This window comes from Carcharhinus amblyrhynchos, chromosome 5, assembly GCF_965287045.1.
Source record: "Carcharhinus amblyrhynchos chromosome 5, sCarAmb.v2.hapA, whole genome shotgun sequence".
NCBI lineage: Eukaryota > Metazoa > Chordata > Chondrichthyes > Carcharhiniformes > Carcharhinidae > Carcharhinus > Carcharhinus amblyrhynchos.
The window spans coordinates 102009675-102032889 of NC_137328.1; the positions used below are offsets into that span (position 1 = coordinate 102009675).

The window sequence follows — 23215 nt, forward strand, 5'->3', positions numbered from 1 at the left end:
TCTGCAGCCCACCCACCCACCCCCTCCTCCCCTCCCTCCCTCCCTCCTCCCCCCTGCTCCTCCCTCCCCGGGAGTCCAATGAGTCAGGGAGGGAGGCGGGCAGAGGGAAGGTAGCCTCCAGCCTGAGGACTATAAGAATGTGGCAGTCCAGCAGTGAGGAGGATCTGGAGAAGGATTGTCCGCTGACTGATTCGAAGCAGACTGCCAGAAGCACCGAGATGCCGCCAGTGGGGAAGGACGGAAAAATCATCGCCGCCAAAAGAGTAACAGCTTTCAGCCTCTTCCCGAGCCGGGCTTAATATTTCTCTCTCTCTCTCTCCTGTCTCGCTAGTTGCCACTTGTTGTCCCGCCAACTAACGGTGCACTTGTTACATTCTCTCCGCAGGAACAGCGCTGCCTTTACCGCAGCTTTCTCCGCTCCCGCCGGGTTGAGGCTCTCCGCTCCCGCCGGGTTGAGGCTCTCCGCTCCCGCCGGGTTGAGGCTCTCCCTCCCCAGCTGGGTGTATTCATTTGCCTCCTCGCTCCCCCCCGGCGTCGTGCTTTCTTTGCAAGACTTTTTTCCCCACCCTTTTCTTCCCTCCTCGCCAGCCTGGTGTGTGGGCTGAGGCAAAGTGGCTTCACTGCATCGCTGCTGCTGTTTAACCCCTTTTTACCCCCAAACACCTGCCTACCCTTTTACTCCCAACATCAGCATCATTACCCCCCTGCCCCTCAGAAATGCCTCATTACCCCCTCCCCACCCCCCTGCCCCTCAGAAATGCCTCATTACCCCCTCCCCACCCCCTGCCCCTCAGAAATGCCTCATTACCCCCTCCCCACCACCCGCCCCTCAGAAATGCCTCATTACCCCCTCCCCACCACCCGCCCCTCAGAAATGCCTCATTACCCTCTCCCCACCACCTGCCCCTCAGAAATGCCTCATTACCCCCTCCCCACCACCCGCCCCTCAGAAATGCCTCATTACCCTCTCCCCACCACCCGCCCCTCAGAAATGCCTCATTAACCTCTCCCCACCACCTGCCCCTCGGAAATGCCTCATTACCCTCTCCCCACCACCTGCTCCTCAGAAATGCCATGTTGCCCCCTCAGCAGCGCAATGCAGATCAGTGGGCACCCTTACGTACCCACTCTCCACTCTGCCAAATCTTCCTCCTGCAACTTTGATTAGATGCATTTATTTGAATATCCTGGCCATTAGGTTCGATGATGTGTCAGCTTTTCACCCCGTTCTCCGTGTGGCTTATCTATACACCGTCTGGAACAAGAAACGAGTCAACTGCCAACAACATTGGCCAGTGCTTTGTCCACCAACAAAATGTTCCAAATTAAATGTGCCTGTAATATCTACATCAGTTTCCTTTATTTAGACATAATCATGCATCTAGTTTTTCTTTCCTCTTCCCTACCTTGTGCACATTATCCCACCTTAGAAGGGGAAAGAATCTCCCATGAAATGGCATCATTAAATTAGTTAGGAACCATTTTCAACATGACATTGTCTCTGAAATATTTGTTGGGAAGTTCTTGTCAATGCTCTTACTGATTGCCTTTTTAAACAAATTGTTGATGTGTTCCCAACCTTAAATATGGGCCAGAGGCACAGTGCAGTTGAGTAACACATCACTTATAAACTTGAGCACTCGGGTGATCTACCCGAAATCTAGGTTTTCTCTCTATCCGTTAAATGATGTGAGCTGATGTTTAAAATACTGTTGCTGTTTTGAGTGCAGTGAACCTCTCTAAAGGCTATTTTAACACACGTTTAGAGTGATGTACATTTCTGCTTCATGTTCTGGGTTTTTCTTATGGGTAAGACGTGAAATTTTATTGCAGGGACTTTTGGAGCGTTTGTGTGCTGGGGAAGTTATTATTGGAGATGGAGGATTTGTTGTTGCTCTTGAGAAGAGAGGATACGTCAAAGCTGGTCCCTGGACACCAGAAGCAACAGTAGAGCATCCAGAGGCTGGTAAGGCCAAAGACAAAAGGGGAGCATAGACCCACATTTTCACTCCCAGGCTGGGTGCATAGACAGGAGAATTCTGGGATCTACGAACCCGACCTTTTAAAATGGTTGCCCTCTGAATTTTGGTCGGAGAGAGGGGGAATGAGGATTTCCGGGCTTGTCAGTTGCCTTTAGCCATTACGGAGAACATTTCCATTGTTATGTACTTTAGTCTTATTGCCAACAATTCTGCTCTTATTTAAGATTCTGACCCATTAGTATAATTAATTACTGTTGCTTGGGAACCGTAGTAAGTTCAAGAGAAAACCTAATAATCGCTGCATTCGATAAAAAATATTATCTTCATCTAAAATAGCGTTTTAAAGGAAACCACTGATATCCCCGAAATCCTGATGTAGAGATGCCGGGTTGGACTGGGGTGGGCACAGTAAGAAGTCTCAATGCCAGGTTAAACTCCAGTAGGTTTATTTGGTAGCACAAGCTTTCGGAGCACTGCTCCTTCATCACCTGGCACTTTCATTCTTTGCACTATCTGATTCCTGCCAGTAGGGGGAAGGGTGAGACGTAAGCTCACCAAAATATCACCTGCTCACGCGAGAGGGCACTATTGCACACACACAGATCTCTCTTCTGTTGACAGATTCTTCTGTTCTGTGCAACTCACCCCCACTCCGATATTGTCGCTTTTCCCCCAACCCGTAGCCTAGTTGATCGCCTTTCATCGGTTGCAGAGTGTGTAGCCTCTCTCGGCCAGTCCCTAGTTGCAGAGTGCACAGCTACCCCCCACCCCCCAACGCTGTCTGCCTTCCCTTAGACCTTGCCCATTCATGGCCTCGCGCCTTACCCTTAGACCCTGCCCTATCATGCACCCTTAGGCCACATCCCTATCATGGCTCTACCCCCTCCCAGTAGGGTTGGGCACTGACAGACTGCCCAAAGGGCACTGGCCCCTCAACCCGGATCACTCAGGGTTGGGGGTGGGGGGGGGGGGGGGGGGCGGGGGTGGGTGCGGGTGAAGCTCAGTGGCCTCTGGTCCTACTGGCAAGGCCATCACATCAAGTCCCTGTTGATGGGGACCATACATGCTGACAAGGCCATTAAGGCAAGTGAGCCCAGACAATCGCACCCTGGGCTCACTAATTCTATTTAAATTAGAATTTAAATGTTGATCACGCCGGAAATCTGGGGACAGTAAGATGGCGAGAAGCCAGGGGAAAACCTGATTTTTTTTTTGCCTCTCATGCAATCCCACCCATCGACCGGTGTGACGAGCTGGTAAGATTGCCCCCATCGAGTTTTACAGCACAGAAAGCGATCTTTTGGCCATTGTGTCTGCGCTGGCCATCTGTAGCCTTGTACCCAATGGCATTTTAGGTATTCATCTGAATGCTTCTTAAATGTTTTGAGGGTTTTCGCCTCTACCACCCTTTCAAGCAGTGAGTTCTAGATTCCCACCACCCTCCGGGTGAAAAGGGTTTGCCTCATATCCCCTCTAAATCTCCTGCCCATTATCTTAAATATATGACCTCTGGCTACTGACTCCTCTCTACTGAGAAGAAAAGTTTCTTCCTATCTGCCCTATGTTCCTCATAATTTCATACACCTCAATCAGGTTTGTCCCCCTCAATCTTCTCTGCTCTAAGGGAAACAGCCTAACCAAATAAAAGCCAAATACTGCAGGTGCTGGAATCTGAAATAAAAACAGATAATGCTGGAAAAGCTCAGCAGGTCTGACAGCATCTGTAGAGTGAAAATAGGGCCAATGTTTTGAGTTTTTGTCAGAGCTGAAGATGAAAAAAGGACAAAATTTATACTGTGGGTGGGTGGGGCAGGGGAGGGCTTGTAATCAATCAAGATATCATAGACAAAACGACAAAGAGAATGTGAATGGTAGTGATAAAGGCTGAGAATGGTGTTAATGGCTGCCCATTAAGAAATTGGAATGTGCAAATGGCAGAAGAGGGGTGCAAGATGTCAAAGGACAACCTGTGGCTTGCGGCGGATGGCCCTAGTGAGATGAGGGGGTGGGGGAGACAAGATGGAAAGTGAGATTTAGAAGCGGACAAATGAAACAATGGAAAAACTTAAAATTAAGAATATATTAGTACTAGGTTAACATCACATGAAATCCAGCACCAAAGTCATGTTTCTGTATATGTGAATCTTAGCAATTGCAGAATTGCATCTGTGCAATTTGAAAATTGAATTCCTAAGGTACATGCAGTCAGTTCTGAGTATGGTGTGACTTTTTTTACTATTCTTCCAGTGAGAGAGCTGCACCGTGAGTTCCTCAGAGCAGGTTCTACAGTCATGCAGACCTTCACTTTTTATGCAAGTGACGACAAGTTGGAGAACAGAGGAAATTACGTGGAGAAAAAATTTTCAGTAAGTCCCGACTGTTCGCTGTGGATCCGTATCTTAGCTACAAGTTTCCATCCATCTGTGCAGACACATAAAGAGCGCTTAACTGCAAATAGTTTACGATGCTCCCAATAAAATACGACTTTCTACAACAAAAACTGGAATTTTTGTCTCCCCTTCAGAAGCAAACTAGGAAAAAAGTCAGAGAAAGATTGGGATGGGTGACCAAAATCTTGGTAAGTTTAGGTGCCCCTTACCCTTTGTGATTTTTATAAATGACCTGGATGAGGAAGTGGAGGGATGGGTTGGTAAGTTTGCTGATGACGCAAAGGTTGGAGGTGTTGTGGATAGTGTGGAGGGATGTCAGAAGTTGCAGTGAGACATTGATAGGATGCAAAACTGGGCGGAGAAGTGGCATATGGACTTCAACACAGAAAAGTGTGAAGTGGTTCATTTTGGCAGGTCAAATAGGATGGCAGAATATAATATTAATGGTAGGACTCTTGGCAGTGTGGACGATCAGAAGGATCTTGGGGTCCGAGTTCATAGAAAGCTCAAAGCAGCTGCGCAGGTTGAAGCTGTGGTTAAGAAGGTGTATGATGTACTGGCCTTCATCGATCAAGGAATTGAGTTTAGGAGTCGAGAGATAATATTACAGCCAAATAGGATCCTGGTCAGACCCCACTTGGAGTACTGTGCTCAGTTCTGGTCACCTCATTACTGGAAGGATATAGAAGCCATAGAAAGGGTGCAGAGGAGATTTACAAGGATGTTGCCTGGATTGGGGAACATGCCTTATGAGGATAGGCTGAGGGAGCTCGGCCTTTTCTCCTTGGAGAGATGAAGGATGAGGGGTGACCAGATAGAGGTGTATAAGCTGTTGAGAAGTATTGATCGAGTGGAAAGTCAGAGGCTTTTTCCCAGGGCTGAAATGGTTGCCACAGGAGGACACAGGTTTAAGGTGCTGGGGAGTAGGTACAGAAAAGATGCCAGGGGTAAGTTTTTCACTCAGAGTGCTGGCAACAGTGGTGAAGGTGGATTTGATAGGGTCTTTTAAGAGACTTTTAGATAAGTACATGGAACTTAGTAAGGTAGAGGGTTATAGGTAAGCCTAGTAATCTCTAAGGTAGGGACATGTTCAGCACAACTTTGTGGGCCGAAGGCCTGTATTGTGCTGTAGTTTTTCTATGTTTCTAAATAGGTGGAATTTAAGGAAAGTCAATGGAACAGAGCCTTTGGGGGAAATCCTAGCACACGGGGATGCTTAACTGAAGGACGGAGGCAGGGTTGCACAAAAGGCTGGAATCATGAAGGACAAGGATTTTAATAGATGAAAAGAATTTTAACTTTTAAGATGTTGCAGCATTGGGAGTGAGTATGGTATTGGGTAAGGAGGACTTTTTGGAGGATGAGAAACAAGCTGCAGAATTTTTAATTGTCTGAAGTTTACAAAAGAAGCCTTATCAAAAGTCTACTTCTAGGCCACGACAAAAATTGTTAGATAAAAATTGTTAGATATCCTTATACTACAAAAGGTCATTTGGCCCATCGAGTCTGCACTAACCACAATCCCATCAAAGCCCTACTTCAGCAGCCCTCATTTACCCTGCTAATCCCTCCCTGACACTAGGGATCAATTTAGCATAGCCAATCAACAGTACCGAGTACCATGGCTCACACATCTTTGGACTGTGGGAGGAAACCGGAGCACCCAGAGGAAACCCACACAGTCACGGGGAGAAAGTGTAAATTCCACACACAGTGACCCAATGCTGGAATTGAATCTGGGTCTCTGGCACTGTGAGGCAGCAGTGCTAACGACTGTGCCATCATGCCTTGTCATATTATACCGTTGCAGTATTTCGTTCACTGTCAAGAACTAGTAAATTAATGTAACAAAAGGAATTTCAAACGTACACTCAGTCAAATGTTCCTATCACAACAGCATGTCAGACCCTACAAAATTAATTTGATTCTAGAAAATCTGTTTACATACTGTCAACATTATGTTTATTGTACAAGCTGAAGAGTAGATTTTATGATCTCACATTCTTGGTTTAGAGCTTCATTGAGATTAGTGTCACAAGTAGGCTTTAGCACTGCAGTGAAGTTACTGTGGAATATTCTGGTTTCTTTCTCCAGAGTGGTCACAGCTTTGAGCTGCATGGGTCTGGATTGTTATTGTATCAGCTTTATGGAAATTATTATTATCTCTCATTGATTCTGCACACTCTGTACCTTGACGCTCTGGAGTATATCAGTAGGCATTAACATTGTTTGTAGTGTTAACGGTCAGGATTTTGACCTGCAGATTTTCTATTCATCAGTGTTAATGAAGAGCTACTGACTTTCATACCTAAATTCCTGACACACATTCGGTCTATGATAATGCATGCAGTGGGGCACAGACTTACAAATGCTACTGTTGGCTAACTTGATAGAAGTCACGAAACGAGCTGCCTGATAAAGTTGCTTCTCAGTTCATTAGTTGTGACTTTTTTTATTTCACTGTAGCCAGCCTGCAACAAATGGCTCAACTTGTTTTTCCTCTTCCAGGGCCAGAAAGTGAATGAAGCTGCTTGTGATATTGCTAGAGAGGTGGCTAACGAAGGAGATGCCCTCGTTGCAGGAGGAGTCAGCCAAACCCCTTCCTACCTTAGCTGCAAAAGTGAGACTGATGTGAAAGCAATCTTCAGGAAGCAACTGGATGTCTTTATCAAGAAGAATGTAGACTTCATGCTTGCTGAGGTATGCGACCTTTATACTTAACTGGATTCCTTAATCGTTATTGATGGTCTAAAAATGTCTCTGCATTTTTAAAAATCCGGATTGCAAGAAGACAATAGAGCAGAGGAAAGGTTGTGCAGGAAGTTTTGGATGAGTTGCTTTTGGCATGTACAATAGTTTTCACAGTACTTGTTTTGCAGCTAGTTGCCTGACTTGGGTTTATGTTAGTTCATGTGAGTCATGCTAGATGAATTACTGCAGGTTACTCTGCTCTTTGTTTTCGTTTCCTCTATATTTGTTTTCTGAGAATTTCAATGCATTTCAAAAATGTTTAATTATCTTGTTCCGTCTTCCGGTAAGTACACATCAGATTCTTCACCTATTCTTGGCTCCCACCAAGTTCCAGATTTCTCATAGATGGAGATCTAGTTTGAAAACTCAGTGGCTAATGGTTTCCTTTGTTTATTTGAAGGTACAAAATGCCCATTTGTGCTATTTATCTTGCAATCCACCAACAATGGTGGGGTACATGGTTTCAAAGTGTGATTCATAAATGCGGTTTAGTTTAGTAGTTTTAATATTTTTTTTTAAAAAGGCAGTCACCATACACTTAACACTTCTTAGACAAGCAGTTAACAAAAAACTTAACCAGTATATAAATATTAAAGTTTCAGCTGTGAAGTGCACAATATTTGTGCAAAATGGCTTAACGAAGATTGAGGAAAGCACTATTTAGTGCCCAAGCCTTCAGGTACTGGTAACCTCTGGAATGAAGCATACCCATCAGATTTTTGGTGGGGGACGATGATCCCAAATATGCTAAGGAGTAAACGAGTATGGAAATTTCCCAGTGAAGGAGAACTCCATATCAACTACTCAAGGACCTACAGGAGGTCCAGAAGAATTTGCACAGATTAAAGAAGATACAAAGGTAAGGTCCGAATAATCCTGTACACTAGCACAGCATACACCATAGGTGGACGTGAAAGGAAGTAATTGTTAAAATGATATGCTCCAAAATTGCTGTACCGAAGCAGAGAAATGTCAGCAATGATGCTTTAAATGGAACAGCGGGTTTTCTTTTTCTTGCCTAATTGCATGCAGTACAATGGCAAAGAAAATAGATAATTTTTCAAAATTCCATTGCCCAAATTACAAGCTCATAGTCTCCTGTTTAAAGGCAATCCAATACATTAATGGAGAATGTAGCATAGTCAGTGTATAATGAAAAACCATTCACTGCGCATGAGCAAGGCAATAGCTGACTTATTCACCAAGGTGAGTATGGAGAATTTTACAGCTTGGAAGGGTGCGTACTGGATTACTGTGCACATAATTGCTGCACCTGTGATTCTGTGGACATTGAGGGTCCACTAATGCCCTTTTCATTTGACCAAAACAGGACAACTCTTGTAGTGGTTGGGAAAGGATGATCTGCAGCGATGAGGGTTTCATTGCCGCTGGCACTACCAAGTTGCCATTTACTACGTAAATGAGCATAATGCATTATGGAGGACATTGTCTCATTTGGATGCAGGTATAACCAGCATCTCAAGACCAAGTCATGTGTGCAGTCAGGATGTGATTGTCCATGACCCACATAGTGATCCATGTAATGACCACACCATACAGAGTTATTGTGCTAATATACTGAATGTCCCACCTTCTGCCTTTAGTGCAGGAAAAACCCACTGGTTCCATGCACTGAACTGAAGAGCTCAACCTGAGTGCGATCAGCTAACCATTTAAACAAGGCACCAGTATACACTGGGACAACAGAGTGCAGAATAAGATATTCAGCAATGGTGTTAGTTGATATTCGGGTTGATAACAAAATGGAGATTGGCATCCTAACAGCTAATGGCATTGCAAATAAAACTGAACAATCATTTCCTTCTGTAGACAACAGTAGAATATAGTATGACGCTGAATCAGTAATATTCTATACCACTATTTTCCACTGGGCATTAGACAAGATTAATGGAAGCAACAGACATCATTGGAGCATCTCACAAATGATGCCATTATTGTTATGGAGGTTTTGGGGTTCAGAATCTAGAATGTGGTCATTGCTGCCCAATTGGGACCAGCCACAATCCCGACTGGTTATCCAACCCACTCCTCCCCCATGGGGAAGATTGAGGCAGAATGTGACCTTCCCACATTTACTTTGTGTAGAAAAGTCCATATGGGTGACAGATGAATCCCCATTTCTATGTCTGAAAAAGTTCTTGGGTTACTCCTGGAATTGTCTAGTATACTCTTGCCAGGCCTCATCGGGATCTTAGGCAGCTAAGAGCTGATAAGGCACCAATACTCAAGTTTTTGAAGATAAATGGTCCCGGGATGGAATTTGCTACCTTGTAATTTAAAACTTTATAATTCTCACAGGGCGTTTAGGAATATCCCTGAACGTTTCCCTTTGGCCCAGGGAGGTTAAAAATCCTATTGGGCAACCAGTTACACTATGGTAGCTCTTGCTGTTGTCCCTCAGATTCAGGTCATTTACTCTGACCATGTTCTGTCTCCATAATTTAGGATAAGGTCTTGGTGTCTCAGAATTAGTGACATTAAAGCCCACTCTGCCTCATTTCTGGCAATGGAGTGGCTAATTTGAAAATTCTGGCCTGAATGTCTTATGCTAACAAAGATCTGTTTTTGTTATGAGACGCCACCAGGAATGGAAAGTCACTGGGTAGCGCAGCAATAACCAGCTGGCACAGAATTGAAGCTACTATTTAACATTAAACAAAAAAACAGCAAGTGCTACTTCCATAAGCAATGCGCAGTAATTATGCAGGAAAGGAGTCCCTTGGCACTGATGTTCTACCTCACTTGGGGATTGGGTACATTCGCAAAGGACAAACGTGGTAACATTTAAACCCCTACACCACTGGCACTGCATGATTTTAATAAAATAAATTCATTTTTATTACCTTGCAATCTGCGTGTTTTCATTGTCTTTCAAGCCCAATGTCAGATCATGATGTGTCAAAAAAGTGACTGACCCCTGTAGGTGATTGTAGGGCCCCTGTGGTATAAGTGGTGAGAGATTTATGATCTTCATGGCACGAATGGTGACGAATGGCTGATTAGCCTCTCTTTGTGACAGATTCTCCTAGTCAGTTTGAGCTGCCTTTAGCACATTTAGAAGGTTTAATTGCCATCGAGTTGCTGAATAGTGCAGGACTTCCCATTCCACCAGCCCCATTGCTGCCCTCAGCTGAAGCACGACAGTTACCCAAAACAGCAATTCATGTTCTCGCCATATAAGGCACTACTTTTATTGCTGCAATGATGCTTTGAAATCTCCCTTCACTAAACTCCCTAATTGTTTATTGTAAGTTAATTAGTCACTGCTCCATTCGACTGCATGAATGGGGTGCTGAGTTTTATTGAAATTTGAACGTGTTTAAGTTTGCTCATTCTTAATGCAAAATGCTTCCAGTGAACCAGAGGATGGCTTTATGGTGGATGTCAAATGATGATCCCTTGCCAATTAGATGGGTCCTGAAAATTGGCTCGGAATACCACCATATACTTTGCAATCTCTCTGTTTTACAAATAACACTGATTTTATCTCACGTAACTGCAAGTTTATTAAATAGATTAAAATGGGGGCATGGCAATTGCAGTAGATTACGCCAGGTACTCAAAGTCCATAGGAAAATAGGAACTAGGAGCAAAAGTAGGCAAATTCAGACCTTTGAGCTATGATTTTCTTTTGGACCATGCTTTATGTGATCCCAGATGGCCACACATTGCTCTGCTGGCCTGTTATCTGATTAGGAGATAATATGTTGAAAAATCTGTAATTGCATTTTTTTTATTCCCTGTGTGTCATAGAACTCTACAGTATAGAAAGCGGCCCTTCGAGTCTGCACCAAAGACAATCCCACCCAGGCCCTATCCCCATATCATACCCACTAATCCCTCTAACCTACACATCCCTGGACATTAAGGGGCAATTTCTTAGCATGGCCAATCAAACTAACCCGCACGTCTTTGGACTGTGGGAGAAAACCCATGCAGACACAAGGAGAATGTGCAAACTCCACACAGACAGTGACCCGAACCGGGAATTGAACCCAGGAGCTATGAAGCAGCAATGCTAACCACTGTGCTACCGTGCCATCCTAAACAAAAGGGTGTAAACCAAAGATATTTTAAAACTTTCAAGGGTGTGACAATTATCTAATCTGTTTCTTGACTTGTAATACTCTATAAGGCATCCATCACGTAATTTAAATTATTTGTAAGTAAATCATTCCAGAATCCCCTCTGTCTTATTAAAATGAATTAGTTTCAGCATATTTTTCAAGGGAGTAGACAAAAATGAATTCCAAAATATACAATGGAGTATCTATCACAAAGAGCTTGATGAACAAAAGTCAGCCTTTTGCTACAATTTCTTTTCCAACCAAACTTCTGACCTCCTGAAAGCCCAGTTCTCTCTGGAGCGCCTTGAGTCACTCTGTCTGAAAAGCACCACAAAAATAATCAGTGTCTTTTTTTATCTCCTACACCATTTTCACCAACATTTCAATATTTGAAGGAGTAACGATCTTTAAAGCTACATTAAGGACAGATCAATAATTAGTGTTTTCTAGTGATGTTAGATACTTTTTAACTTGCATCTAATTTTTAGCTAAAATTAGCAAGGAGGAAAATGTGGGCCCGTTGTTTTTGCTGGAAAACCTTTTGTGGAAAATTAATGGCTTGTCGTTTTTTTTTATTTTGCAGGAAGCCAGTTCAAGATGAGAAGACTTGTGATATTATTCCTGTGTTTAAATGCTGGTGTTCTGTCTCTTGCAGTACTTTGAACACGTGGAGGAAGCAGAATGGGCGGTTCAGGTTTTGAAGGAGTCTGGCAAACCAGTTGGTGCCACCATGTGCATTGGTCCAGAGGGTGATTTGACTGGTGTTTCGGCAGGGGACTGTGCCGTCAAACTCGTAAAGGCCGGTAAGACAATTTCATTGGGAGGGGATGTGCATTGTCGGTGAGGGGAGGCTATGAAGTTTGACCGTTGTTAACACCATTTAAATTTAAAGTCACAAACTGAAGAGATTTTAAGGGTCGTGTCTTCACTGCATGCTGAAAAAGGGGTTGTGGCTTTGATGAAATTACACTTGCTACTTGTCCTCCTGACCCGGTATCCCTGTTGGAACCGGCGTCGAAAGGTGCAAAGACTGCAGTGGTAAGTGAGCAGATAAAATCGCAGTCAGGCTTGCACATCCCCACCGCTGCTGACTGAAAGATCTGGGCAATGATCTAATGGTCAAAGCAGTTTGATTTCTCCTAATTATCTGATAGTTCTGCCGGTCAGAAATTGCAATTGACTGTTATACCTACCTACCTACCCCCCCCCCCCCCAAAAAGCTGGCATGATATTGCAATTAACTATAACACTCAGCTTTTTGTTTGGTGGAAGAGATGGTATTTATAGCTCACTGAAAGGCTGGAAGGATTGAGTTGGTGAGCCCTTCCATGAGCATCAGTTCTGTTTCTTAGCTGACTATTTGCTTACCTTACTGACTCAGACTCAGACTCAGACCTAAATGGGCAAACCCTTGCTTTCAAACTATGGTGTCTCAGTCTAATCTTCCCTAGCCAGGGGAATCATACTCCTTCATCAAGCCCTTTAAGAATTTTATAAGTTTCAATGAGTTCCTCTTTTAACCTTGAGTAAATATAGGCCTTTCTGCTCAATCGTCATCCCAGAAATCAGACTAATAAACCATTGTTGTGTTCTCTCTAAAGCAAGTATATCATTTCTTCAGTAAGGAGACTGAAGCTGTATGCAATATTCAAAGTGCTGTTTCACCAAGACTCTATAATTTGAGTAAGACTGCTCTACTGTTGCCCTTCAATCCATTTATAATAAATGGCCAATATACTTTCCTAACCGCTTGCTGTAACTGCAGGTTACACTTCCTGTAAGGCAAACACAGGCACACCCACGTTCCTCAGCCACCTCTTTCCTAGCTTGTTGCCTCTTGAGCAAAGTAAAAATGTTGTTTCCATTCTTGTTTTATAGGTGCTGACCTTGTTGGAGTGAATTGCCATTTTGACCCAACCACTTGCCTCAAAACTATGAAACTTATGAAAGAAGGTTTAGAAGCTGCAAATTTAAAAGCGCACTTAATTGTTCAGCCTCTTGCTTTTCATACACCTGATTGCAATAAGCAGGGATTCATTGACCTACCAGAATTTCCATTTGGTAAGAGTTTAAACTTACTACTTTAATTCCACCTGATAAAATTCAGTAGGCTTTAGGTTGAGTTTTACTTTTGGTTTGGACAACTTGAAATTTTCAAGTGTACGTAGTTGCTGGTAGGCCTCAGGCCTATGGGCCCTTCCTGCTTGTTACTCTACATTCCTGACTTCAGTTGCATGTGTGCAGTTAAGAAGGGACAGAAACCTGGAGAAAAATGAAGCAGGAAAATATTAAAGATCTGTGCTAGCAAATGTAGAAATTCTCTCTTCTGTCATTTGGAAAATATCAGCAAAATCATGTATTCTCACCCTGCTGCTGAGAACCGATTTGGCCTCTATCGTCTCTTACAAGGTGATCTTCACGAAATATCAGTAATGCATGAACCTTGGTTACATTTCAGAAACCTTTTATGACAGCACTGCAGCTTACTATCCAATAAGTGGTGCTGTGAGGATTAAAATTTTAACCGAAGTTCTATTGGTGTCATATGGTTAGCACTGCTTTCTTGCAGCACCAGGGACCCAAGTTTGACTCCTAGTTTGGGTCACTAATTGCACGTTCTCCCTGTGACTGCGTGGGTTTCTTCCAGGTACTCTGGTTTCCTCCCACAGTCCAGTCCTAACGTGCGCAGGTTAGTTTATTGGCTACGCTAAATTGCCCCTGAGTGTCAAGGGATTAACAGGGTAGAAACATGGGATTACAGGGATAGGTCCTGGGTGGGATTGTTGTTGCAGGCTTGAAAGGCTGAATATCCTCCTTCTGCACTGTAGGGATTTATGAAAAATGGATCCTTGGATTTGGTTGCCAACTGGGATCCTTGAAGTAGTAACACAGATCAAGTCGACGCATTTGTGTGGGCTTCTCCCTGGTCCCAGTATTAGGAGTCTACAATTGATCTTCTAGTTTGAATCCAGTGGTACAAAAACTATCCAAAGAGCAAGTCTGTCTAAATGCTGCAATAGAGATGGCTGCTGTTTTGATATCAGACCAAAGTCCAAATGTATCCAGTGCTAGCTCATTTAGCCTGGACAAAACTGGAAACACAGTAAAAAGTCTGACAACACCAGGTTTTAATCCAACCGATTTATTTGATAGTAAACGCACAAGCTTTCGGGGTTACCCCCTTCGTCAGGTGAATGGAGAGTTCTGGCCTCAGACAGAGCATATAAAGCACAGACTGTTTAGAGATTACTGATTAGAATGCGAATCCTTACACCTAACCTGCTGTTCAAGACCTGAAGTGGTTGACAATGTGAGTGGAAGGAGCACTGATCACAGGTTAAAGAGATGTGTATTGTCTCCAGACAGTACAGTAAGTGAGGTTTTGCAAACCCAGGCAAGTCACGGGGGTTACAGATAGTGCGACATGAACCCAAGATCCTTGATCCAACAGGTTGAGACCTGTTGATCTTGGGTTCATGTCGCACTATCTGTAACCCCCGTGACTTGCCTGGGTTTGCAAAACCTCACTTACTGTACTGTCTGGAGACAATACACATCTCTTTAACCTGTGATCAGTGCTCCTTCCACTCACATTGTCAACCACTTCAGGTCTTGAACAGCAGGTTAGGTGTAAGGATTCGCATTCTAATCAGTAATCTCTAAACAGTCTGTGCTTTATATGCTCTGTCTGAGGCCAGAACTCTCCATTCACCTGACGAAGGGGGTAACCCCGAAAGCTTGTGCGTTTACTATCAAATAAATCGGTTGGATTAAAACCTGGTGTTGTCAGACTTTTTACTGTGTTTACGCCAGTCCAACACCGGCATACCCACATCAAAACTGGAAAGACATCAACCGGAATTTTTTGACCATGGGATTTTCCCATCCCACTGCGGTGAATGGAAATTTGACCTTTCGCCAAAATCTCCATCTTCACTGCAGCAGGACCATGGTTTGAGCGAGCAGTAAGATCGTGTTCATCATCTCCATTAACTAGTCACTACTGGATTTCAGATCCGTGCAGTGAAGGAAAACTGGAATTCTAATCCCAGTGAGTTTTCAGCCACAAGTGACTGACGGAGAGAATGTATCCTGGTTGCATGTAACCATGTTTTTCATGAATATAAATTAATAATGTTGACCACGTGTTGGTATAGGGTAAGGAACCTGGTTGGAGGACTTTGCAGTGTTTTGCATTACAATCTGTAACCAAAGGAAAACCTAGCAGTGAAGCTGCTGAAGTTCTGGGAAATTGGTAGTTTAAGTCAGGATTTCATTCTGCAGTGCTGATCCCGTGGACTTTGCAAGATCAGTGGAAGGACTTTAGGGTTGCATGGACCACGTGGTGCAAACAGTACAACAGCTTCCTCTTTGCTGCCCATCTGGCATTTGGGGAAGGAGAAAGGAGTGTTGTGAAGGTAGAGGAGGACTGTCCTGGCCTGGAGCAGTTGTTAGGTGGGGTGGGGGTTACAATTTCACTCCTCTGTAGGACAATATACTCATGGCTTGATATACCACAGACAGAAATACCCCAGTAGACAGGGCTGTGACTCTGGAAATGGCAAGGAGCTGGAATGTGTTATGGTGGGAGCTTAGTGAAACCAGCTCTTGTCTTTGCCACCTACCACCTGACTAAGAAACGTCAATCCCTTTAGAAATGGTGGTTTGCAGAATGGTGCAAAATTAAGCTGAAAATTGTGAATCTGAGGCAGTTTTATGTGACTTGGCAGAAATAGCCACAGAAAACAGAAATGCAAATAAAAGCAAAATACCGCAGTTGCTGGAAATCTGAAATAAAACAAGTGCTGGTAAAGCTCAGCAGGTGTGAGAGAGAAACAGAGTCAATGTTTTGAGTCCAGTCAGGCCCTTCGTCTGAAGAAAAGTCCTACTGGATTTAAAACGTTAACTCTTTCTCTCCGCAGACACTGCCAGGCCATCTGAGCTTTCACAGCATTTTCTCTTTTCTATCAAAGATTTACAAAGTTGATTTAACATGAAATGGTTTCATTGGAGTTTGAGCATGTGATTTACCACCCTTATCTGCTCTTTTTAAAGCTCTGGAGCCACGAATTCTCACCAGGTGGGAAGTACATAAATATGCAAGGGATGCATATAATATGGGAATCCGTTACATTGGTGGCTGTTGTGGATTTGAACCCTATCATATCAGAGCCATAACAGAAGAACTAGCTGCTGAACGGGGCTTCCTTTCAAAGGCTTCAGAGAAGCATGACGCCTGGGGAGGTGGTCTTGCCATGCACACAAAGCCTTGGGTGCGAGCAAGGTATGACTAGATGGAACTTCCTTATGTACATCATGAATCTATCAAATCTGTTGTGTGTAGTTTGACTTTGTGGTATAAAACCAGCCTTAGCAGCAACCTGTTATATTTATCTCTCCCAATTTATATTTTTTCTTAATTTCTTCAGATGTTGGCTGCTCTCCAAATTTTCCAGTCTCACCCGTGATGGTTCCTGCCCCTGGCAGGAATGGAAAATCCCCAGCCTTTGCTTTACATTCTCACCCAAAGCGAAAATACTTCCCACTGAGTGTTAGATCTTTGAAGAATTGGGGAGCGAGCATTTTCAACTTGCCTGAATCTGGTTCAAATTCTATGCCGAGATCAGGTGATTTGTGATAAATTTTGCAGCAACACCGCCGAAGATCCAGCTGTGGAGGTTGCTGATGGTATTTTCTGGTCCTACCAAAGTCAATGACCACTTGCATTGTTTGCCAGTTGCATCACTGTGGGACCTGTGAAAATCCTGCCAGTGGGAAGGGCTGGAAAATCTACTCTTTGACTTCTCTTTAAACAAATTTAAGTATGCTTTTATAGTAAAATATGGCAAACGTCTTAATTGAGACTTAAATCTTAGTCAAAACTGAATTATTCAGGGCATTAAAAGCCAGAAGGCCCTTTGGCTAATTCTCTACACAATCTCAAATCTTTAGAGCCATAGAACATTACAGCACAGAAACAAGCCGCCTTGGCCAAATAGGGTTATCCAATCCTGTTTTTACGTATTATTCTGTAAATTTGTCCCAATCCCCTTTGAATTCTGTTATCGGCCTTAAAATTCCTTCTTTAGCATATGCTGTCATTTGCAGAAAGGCACAAAGTAAATGAGCACTATCGCTGCTCATGCGCATCTCTGCAGCCCACCTATCAGAAATTCCAGCACCACATTGAGAGGGATTTTTGCACAGATTCTATTCTAGCCAACTGAGGTCTACTGTTGGGCTGCATATCCCTTCCTTGAGGCCTACTTGGCAGATCCGTCACCACAGCAGTGCCCAATTGCCCCTAAAAATCAAGAGTAGGAAATGCAGGTTCCATCTTTTTGCTGTGACAAAACTCTGGGAAACAGCAGATCTGCCATTTTTTTGGATCTGATGGCCCTTCTCTGGGGTTACAATGGCAGGTCAGTGGAACATGTGCACAATTTATGTGTCTCGTTTTTTTCTAATGATCTGAAGCCAATTCCCCTTGCTGACAATTCATTAACCATGGAGAACCATAGAATCCCTACAGTGCAGAAGGAGGCCACTTAGCCCATTGAGCCTGCACTGACTCTCCAACAGAACATTTTACCCAGGCCCTATCCCTGTGACCTCCATGTGTTTATGCTGCTAATCCACCTGACCCAAAGGGACAATTTATCTGGCCAATCCACCTAACCCACACAACTTTGGAGGGTGGGATGAAATCGAAGCACCCAGAGGAAATCCATGCTGACACAAGGAGAACGTGCACTCTACACTGACAGTCACCTGAGGCCGGAATCGAACCCAGGTCCCTGGCGCTGTGAGGCAGCAGTGCTAACCACTGTGCCACCATGCCACCTAGTGGAGATGGTCATCAACAACAATATTCGTTGAGGTTTGTACCCATTTTTTCACAAAATGTAATGCATTTTCTTTGTCTTATTTTCTAGAGCTCAGCGGGCATACTGGGAAAACCTGGTGCCTGCATCTGGCCGACCCTATTCAGCCTCCCTCTCAAAGCCAGACAGCTGGGGCGTGACCAGAGGAGACAAAGACCTAATTCAACAAAAAGAAATGACAACAGAAAACCAACTGAAAGAAATGTTTGATAAGCAGAAGAATGTTGCTGGAATGATAGTGTAATGTATCAACCAAAAATGACCAAAATCAATCAAAATTACCAAACTGAGCGAATAAAATTTGAATCCATTGAATAAATGGTCTTGTGTTTATTTCAAAGAGTTTGCATAAGTTGTTAAAATGTGGGACTAAATTTCTTTGTGGCTTCTCCCTGGATTCATTCCTTGGAATTGATGGAGCTTCTAGCATATATCCAACAAGGATGTTCCCATAACGGCTGGCTGCCTCTTCCCTTTTCACATTCTTCTGATGGTTAAATGCTTTATGTGATCACCTACAATGTGACCCCAGAGTGGTCTCCTGTAGAAGCAAACCATCAATTACTGACTCCGTCACTTGAACTTTTCAATAAAGTCTTCATGAATTCTCTCAGCTCAACTTTCAGCTCCATGCTGAAATTTTAATAAATATGAGGTTGACCTATGAAAAGGTCCTGGAATCCAGCCATGGACCCCTTCCTGCACAGCACTGGACCACTTCCTGCACAGCATTACACACTTCCCCTCACTGCCTCACACTCCTCCCCCTCCCTCACTGCCTCAGACCCTCCAATGGTGATTTTCTTTCTAGCTTCATTTTGACACTGCGCCCATTGATTCAGGGTCTCAACTTAATGGTGCTGCATTTCTACTTCCAGACCAACTTCAACCTTCCCCTATCACCGTTCACATCCTCACCAGTTCATTCTGGAATCCCACGATGTGCAGGTAGACCTCCCTCCAGTCGATCTCCAGCCACCCCCATTGTATCCCTGGAGTCCATTGTAGGATTGTTGTCATTCCTGCCCTCCCTCCTGAATCCATCACTGTTGTCCCCATGTGAACCTCACCCCTCTCCATCTTGAGACCCAGCTGTATGATTGACTACAGAAGTCCTTAAAGTATCCCACTTTATTAAATTTTCCCCAATTACAGTCTGGAAATATCTGCGCTGAGCATGCCTATTCCATCTGCAGCCCAGTACTGAGCCCACAACACCCGATTTTCCACCACCCCCTCCCCTTCCAGGACCACCATGTGTGAGGCAATGAATGTACCCTGCACATTCGTGCGCAAAATGAAAGAACAGCTAATTTTTAAAAGTTTATATATTAGTGTCACAAGTAAGCTTACGTTAACATTGCACTGAACATAAGAAATAGGAGCAGGAGTAGGCCATCTAGCCCTTCGAGCCTGCCCCGCCATTCAATAAGATCATGGCTGATCTGTCGTGGCTCAGTTCCACATTCCCGCCCTCTCCCCATAACCCTTGATCCCCTTGCTTATCAAAAACCCATCAACCCGTGTCTTAAAAATATTTAGCGAGGCAGCCTCCACCACCTCAACGGGCAGAGAATTCCAGAGATTCACCACCCTTTGAGTGAAGAAGGTCCTCCACAACTCCGTTCTAAACCGCACCCCCCTTTATCTTGAGGCTGTGCCCCCTAGTCCTACTGTCCTTTCTGAGCGGGAAGAGTCTCTCCACCTCTATCCTATCCATCCCATTCATCATCTTATACGTCTCAATGAGATCTCCCCTCATTCTTCTAAACTCTAACGAGTACAAGCCTAGTTTATTCAGCCTCTCCTCATAGCTCAACCCCCTCAACTCCGGTATCAGCCTAGTAAACCTCCTCTGCACTCCCTCCAAGGCCAAAATATCCTTGCGTAAGTACGGCGACCAAAACTGCACACAGTACTCCAGCTGCGGCCTCACCAATGCCCTATACAGCCACAGCAAGACCTCCCTACTTTTATATTCAATCCCCCTCGCTATGAAGTTGCTGTGAAAATCCCCTAGTTGCCACTTTTAAGGCACACTGAGGGAGAATTCAGCACAGCCAATGCACTTAACCAGCATGTCTTCCGGACTGCAGAACAATGCCAGAGCAGCCAGAGGAAACCCACGCAGACACTGGAAGAGCGTGCAGACACCAAACAGATGGTGACCCAAGCTGGAAATTGAACCCAAACCCCTAGCACTGTGAGGCAGCAGTGCTAACCGCTGTGCCACCATTCCCGGTTTTACTGATGTCCCATTTTAAAGTATGTATGATCAATTCACACTAGTGTCCTCATTTCCCCATTTTACTGTGTTTTTTTTCCTTCTGGGTGACTAGCAAACATTGAAGGCTATGAGAGCAATCATTATCACTTGGGTTGACCATAATAGGGAAGATAAAACTTGGAAAACTTTGTCACTTTAACTTGATAAGACTTGTATTCAAACTTGTCTTATCCGGTTTGAACCAGCCTGAACAAGTTGAGTCCCTGAAATGCAATCTCAGTTCAGAGAATCAGTGTTAGCTCTATATTTAGCTTTTATTTTGAAGGAACAAATGTTTATGTCCCACTTAGTGGAAGGAAGGCTTTTGGCCAAATTAGGTTTGATGAATTCCGAGAAGATTGCACGTTGCAGCTCAAATACAACACTTGCATGGATAGGTTTCTATAGAAATCAGAGATAAGCAGAATTGAGGATTTGTGATTGATTAAAGGCCTGGAAAAACCTCAGTAAGTAGAATTTTATTTCACTCTGGATATTAATCACATGTCTCCCAACTATGCCAAAGTCAATAGCATCTCCAATAAAAAATGGCAAGTTGAAAATATACTTTCATAATTAGACACAAAGGTTTGTGGGTTTTAGGTAGGACTTAATATTAGCGGGTGTTTTGTAATCAATGGGCCTATGATCTTTAAGAAATTGTGTCATTCCCTACATTTTTGCAGTAAAACTGGACAAAAAGTTTCAGGAAAATAGAGTACATCTCATGCTCCCAATTTCAGTGAAGTCCTGTTTTCTGAATCTAGTGTTGTAAATGAATGCAAAACACCAGCTCCTACCTACAACAGATAATGGATTCGATTTTCGAAGAACATATGCACCATTTTCACTTTTCACAACTAATTACTTTGAACTGGTCACTATGTTACAGCATTTGTTAACTATGGTTCATTCCTACTTTATGGAATGCTATTCTTTTAGGGAAAGCCCTTAGTCTCTCCCAGAAACATTTCAATGAAAATGAAAATAAATTCTCTCCCCCTCAGCTTTGGAAACTATATTTGCTTTTTTGGAAGAGTTATTTTCCACCACATTGAACATTGTTGAGCCTTTCACAATTTTTTAATTTACAAATAGACAATTCAAATTTTATATACACCAAATTGCAGTGGATGCTGGGACAGTGAGTACATTTAAGATTTATAATTGATAATGGGTTGATGGATTATGGAGAGAAGGCAGGGAAATGGGGATTAGGAAAATATCAGCCACAATCAAATTGACTCAATGGGCCAAATAGCCTAATTCTGCTTCTATATCTTATGAACTTATATGAATGTGAAAAATGCCAACTAATGTGAAGCTTCAAAAAATAATTCTTTAGTGCACCTTCAAAAGGCTTATTTTCAAATCTTGCGAGGAAATAATTAAGTTGTTACACAAGAACATACATGACCTGAATAAAGACATTTATCTGAATGGAAAGCGAATAATTAAAATGTTCACACAACTCTGTGCTGCAATATAGACTCAATGTGCTAGATGAAACCACATGCTTGCAGAAGTTTCATAACCTGACAAGATTATTAATAGCTGACAAATGCCTAAGCAATTACATTAAGAACTTTAGCCTTTGCTGCAGAACCACACACAGCATTTTATATTTAGATACCTAAGTCATGGGATATGAAGTCCCTCATTAATACAAGCTGTAAAATGTGGCTGCAGACCAGTTCTCAGCATTAATTCGCTCACACTAATCCATGCTGTTTCTTTTGTGTACATATTTAGAAATAAAACAATATGTTACTCATTATGAAGTAATTCATTATCATCCTACTCTTAAACTACTCCTTGAGGGATTAACTTTGAATTCCAAGTGATCCTGTAACATCCAAGTGTTTCATTTGCTTTGACTGCCAGAATCAATGCATCTGCTAATTACACACTAATTTGTTGTCATCTTGCTGGAGTTAAAATCATATAATCCCTGCAGTGCAAAAGGAGGCCATTCGGCCCATCGAACCTACAAAATTGACAATCCCACCCAGGTCCTATACCCGTGAACCTTCGTATTTACCTGGCTAATTCCCCGCTACTAAAAGGCAATTTAGCGTGGCCAATCAACCTAACAGACACATCTTTGGATTGTGGCAGGAAACCGGAGCACCCGACGGAAACCCAGGCAGACACAGGACAAGGTGCAAATTCCAGACAGACAGTGACCCAAGGCTGGAGTTGAACCCGGGTCCCTGGTGCTGTGAGGCACTGTGCCACCATGACGCCTAATTAATTCAATATCTACTCATTTTTGCCCACACTCTGAAAATTACTCCTGGGAATAAACAGATGCAATAACCAACATTCACCCAGACAACGATTTATTTTGCTTTTAAATGCTGGTGAAAAAGAATTTTCTTGAATTCCCCCTCATCATCATAATCCTGCCTTCCATTGTCATGTGACCCCTAAAATTCTGCATCATTCTATTACCCTGGACATTCCGTAAAAGCTTTCTTGCTATTTTATAATGCAAAGTAAGTGTTATAAAGTCTGGGACATGGACTGGAATAAGTTGAAACATATGAAGCAGAAAAGTAAACTGATTTTCCAACCGGGCTCGCCCCAAAACTGGAAAATCCCACCTGAAGTCAACAGGCTTTTACATGTTCTTCTCCCCACCCGCTACAGTTCCCATGGTGGGCGGAATGGGGAAATAACCCCCATGAGTTTCAAACACATTTGTCATTTATCATCACTGACATCCTTCAATCTACATATGACGATGTATATGCAACAAATCTGTTGAGCTTGGGGTATCTTCATATGATTCACTTTTACTGATGGCCAATCTATGACAGGCATTCTGCCGCAAGTAAAGTGGTTATCAGGT

General features: G+C 43.3%; 1 protein-coding gene across 1 annotated transcript; it reads left to right on the plus strand.

Annotated features, from left to right (window-relative positions):
• The first annotated feature begins 68 nt into the window (after window positions 1-68).
• Window positions 69-18414, plus strand: bhmt (betaine-homocysteine methyltransferase). The gene is made up of 8 exons (XM_080189343.1): window positions 69-263; window positions 1834-1966; window positions 4230-4348; window positions 6881-7072; window positions 11867-12014; window positions 13090-13272; window positions 16267-16495; window positions 18147-18414. Exons 1-8 carry the CDS (start codon window positions 138-140, stop codon window positions 18337-18339), a joined length of 1323 nt encoding a protein of 440 aa, XP_080045469.1. The 5' UTR covers window positions 69-137; the 3' UTR covers window positions 18340-18414.
• The last annotated feature ends 4801 nt before the right edge of the window (window positions 18415-23215 follow it).

Bases quoted from the DNA above. Each gene is read 5' to 3' on its own strand.
- bhmt (XM_080189343.1), top strand. From the start codon at position 138: ATGTGGCAGTCCAGCAGTGAGGAGGATCTGGAGAAGGATTGTCCGCTG. The intron at 12,015-13,089 runs GTAAGACAATTT...CTTGTTTTATAG, and splicing joins CGTCAAACTCGTAAAGGCCG to GTGCTGACCTTGTTGGAGTG. The intron at 16,496-18,146 runs GTATGACTAGAT...CTTATTTTCTAG, and splicing joins AAGCCTTGGGTGCGAGCAAG to AGCTCAGCGGGCATACTGGG.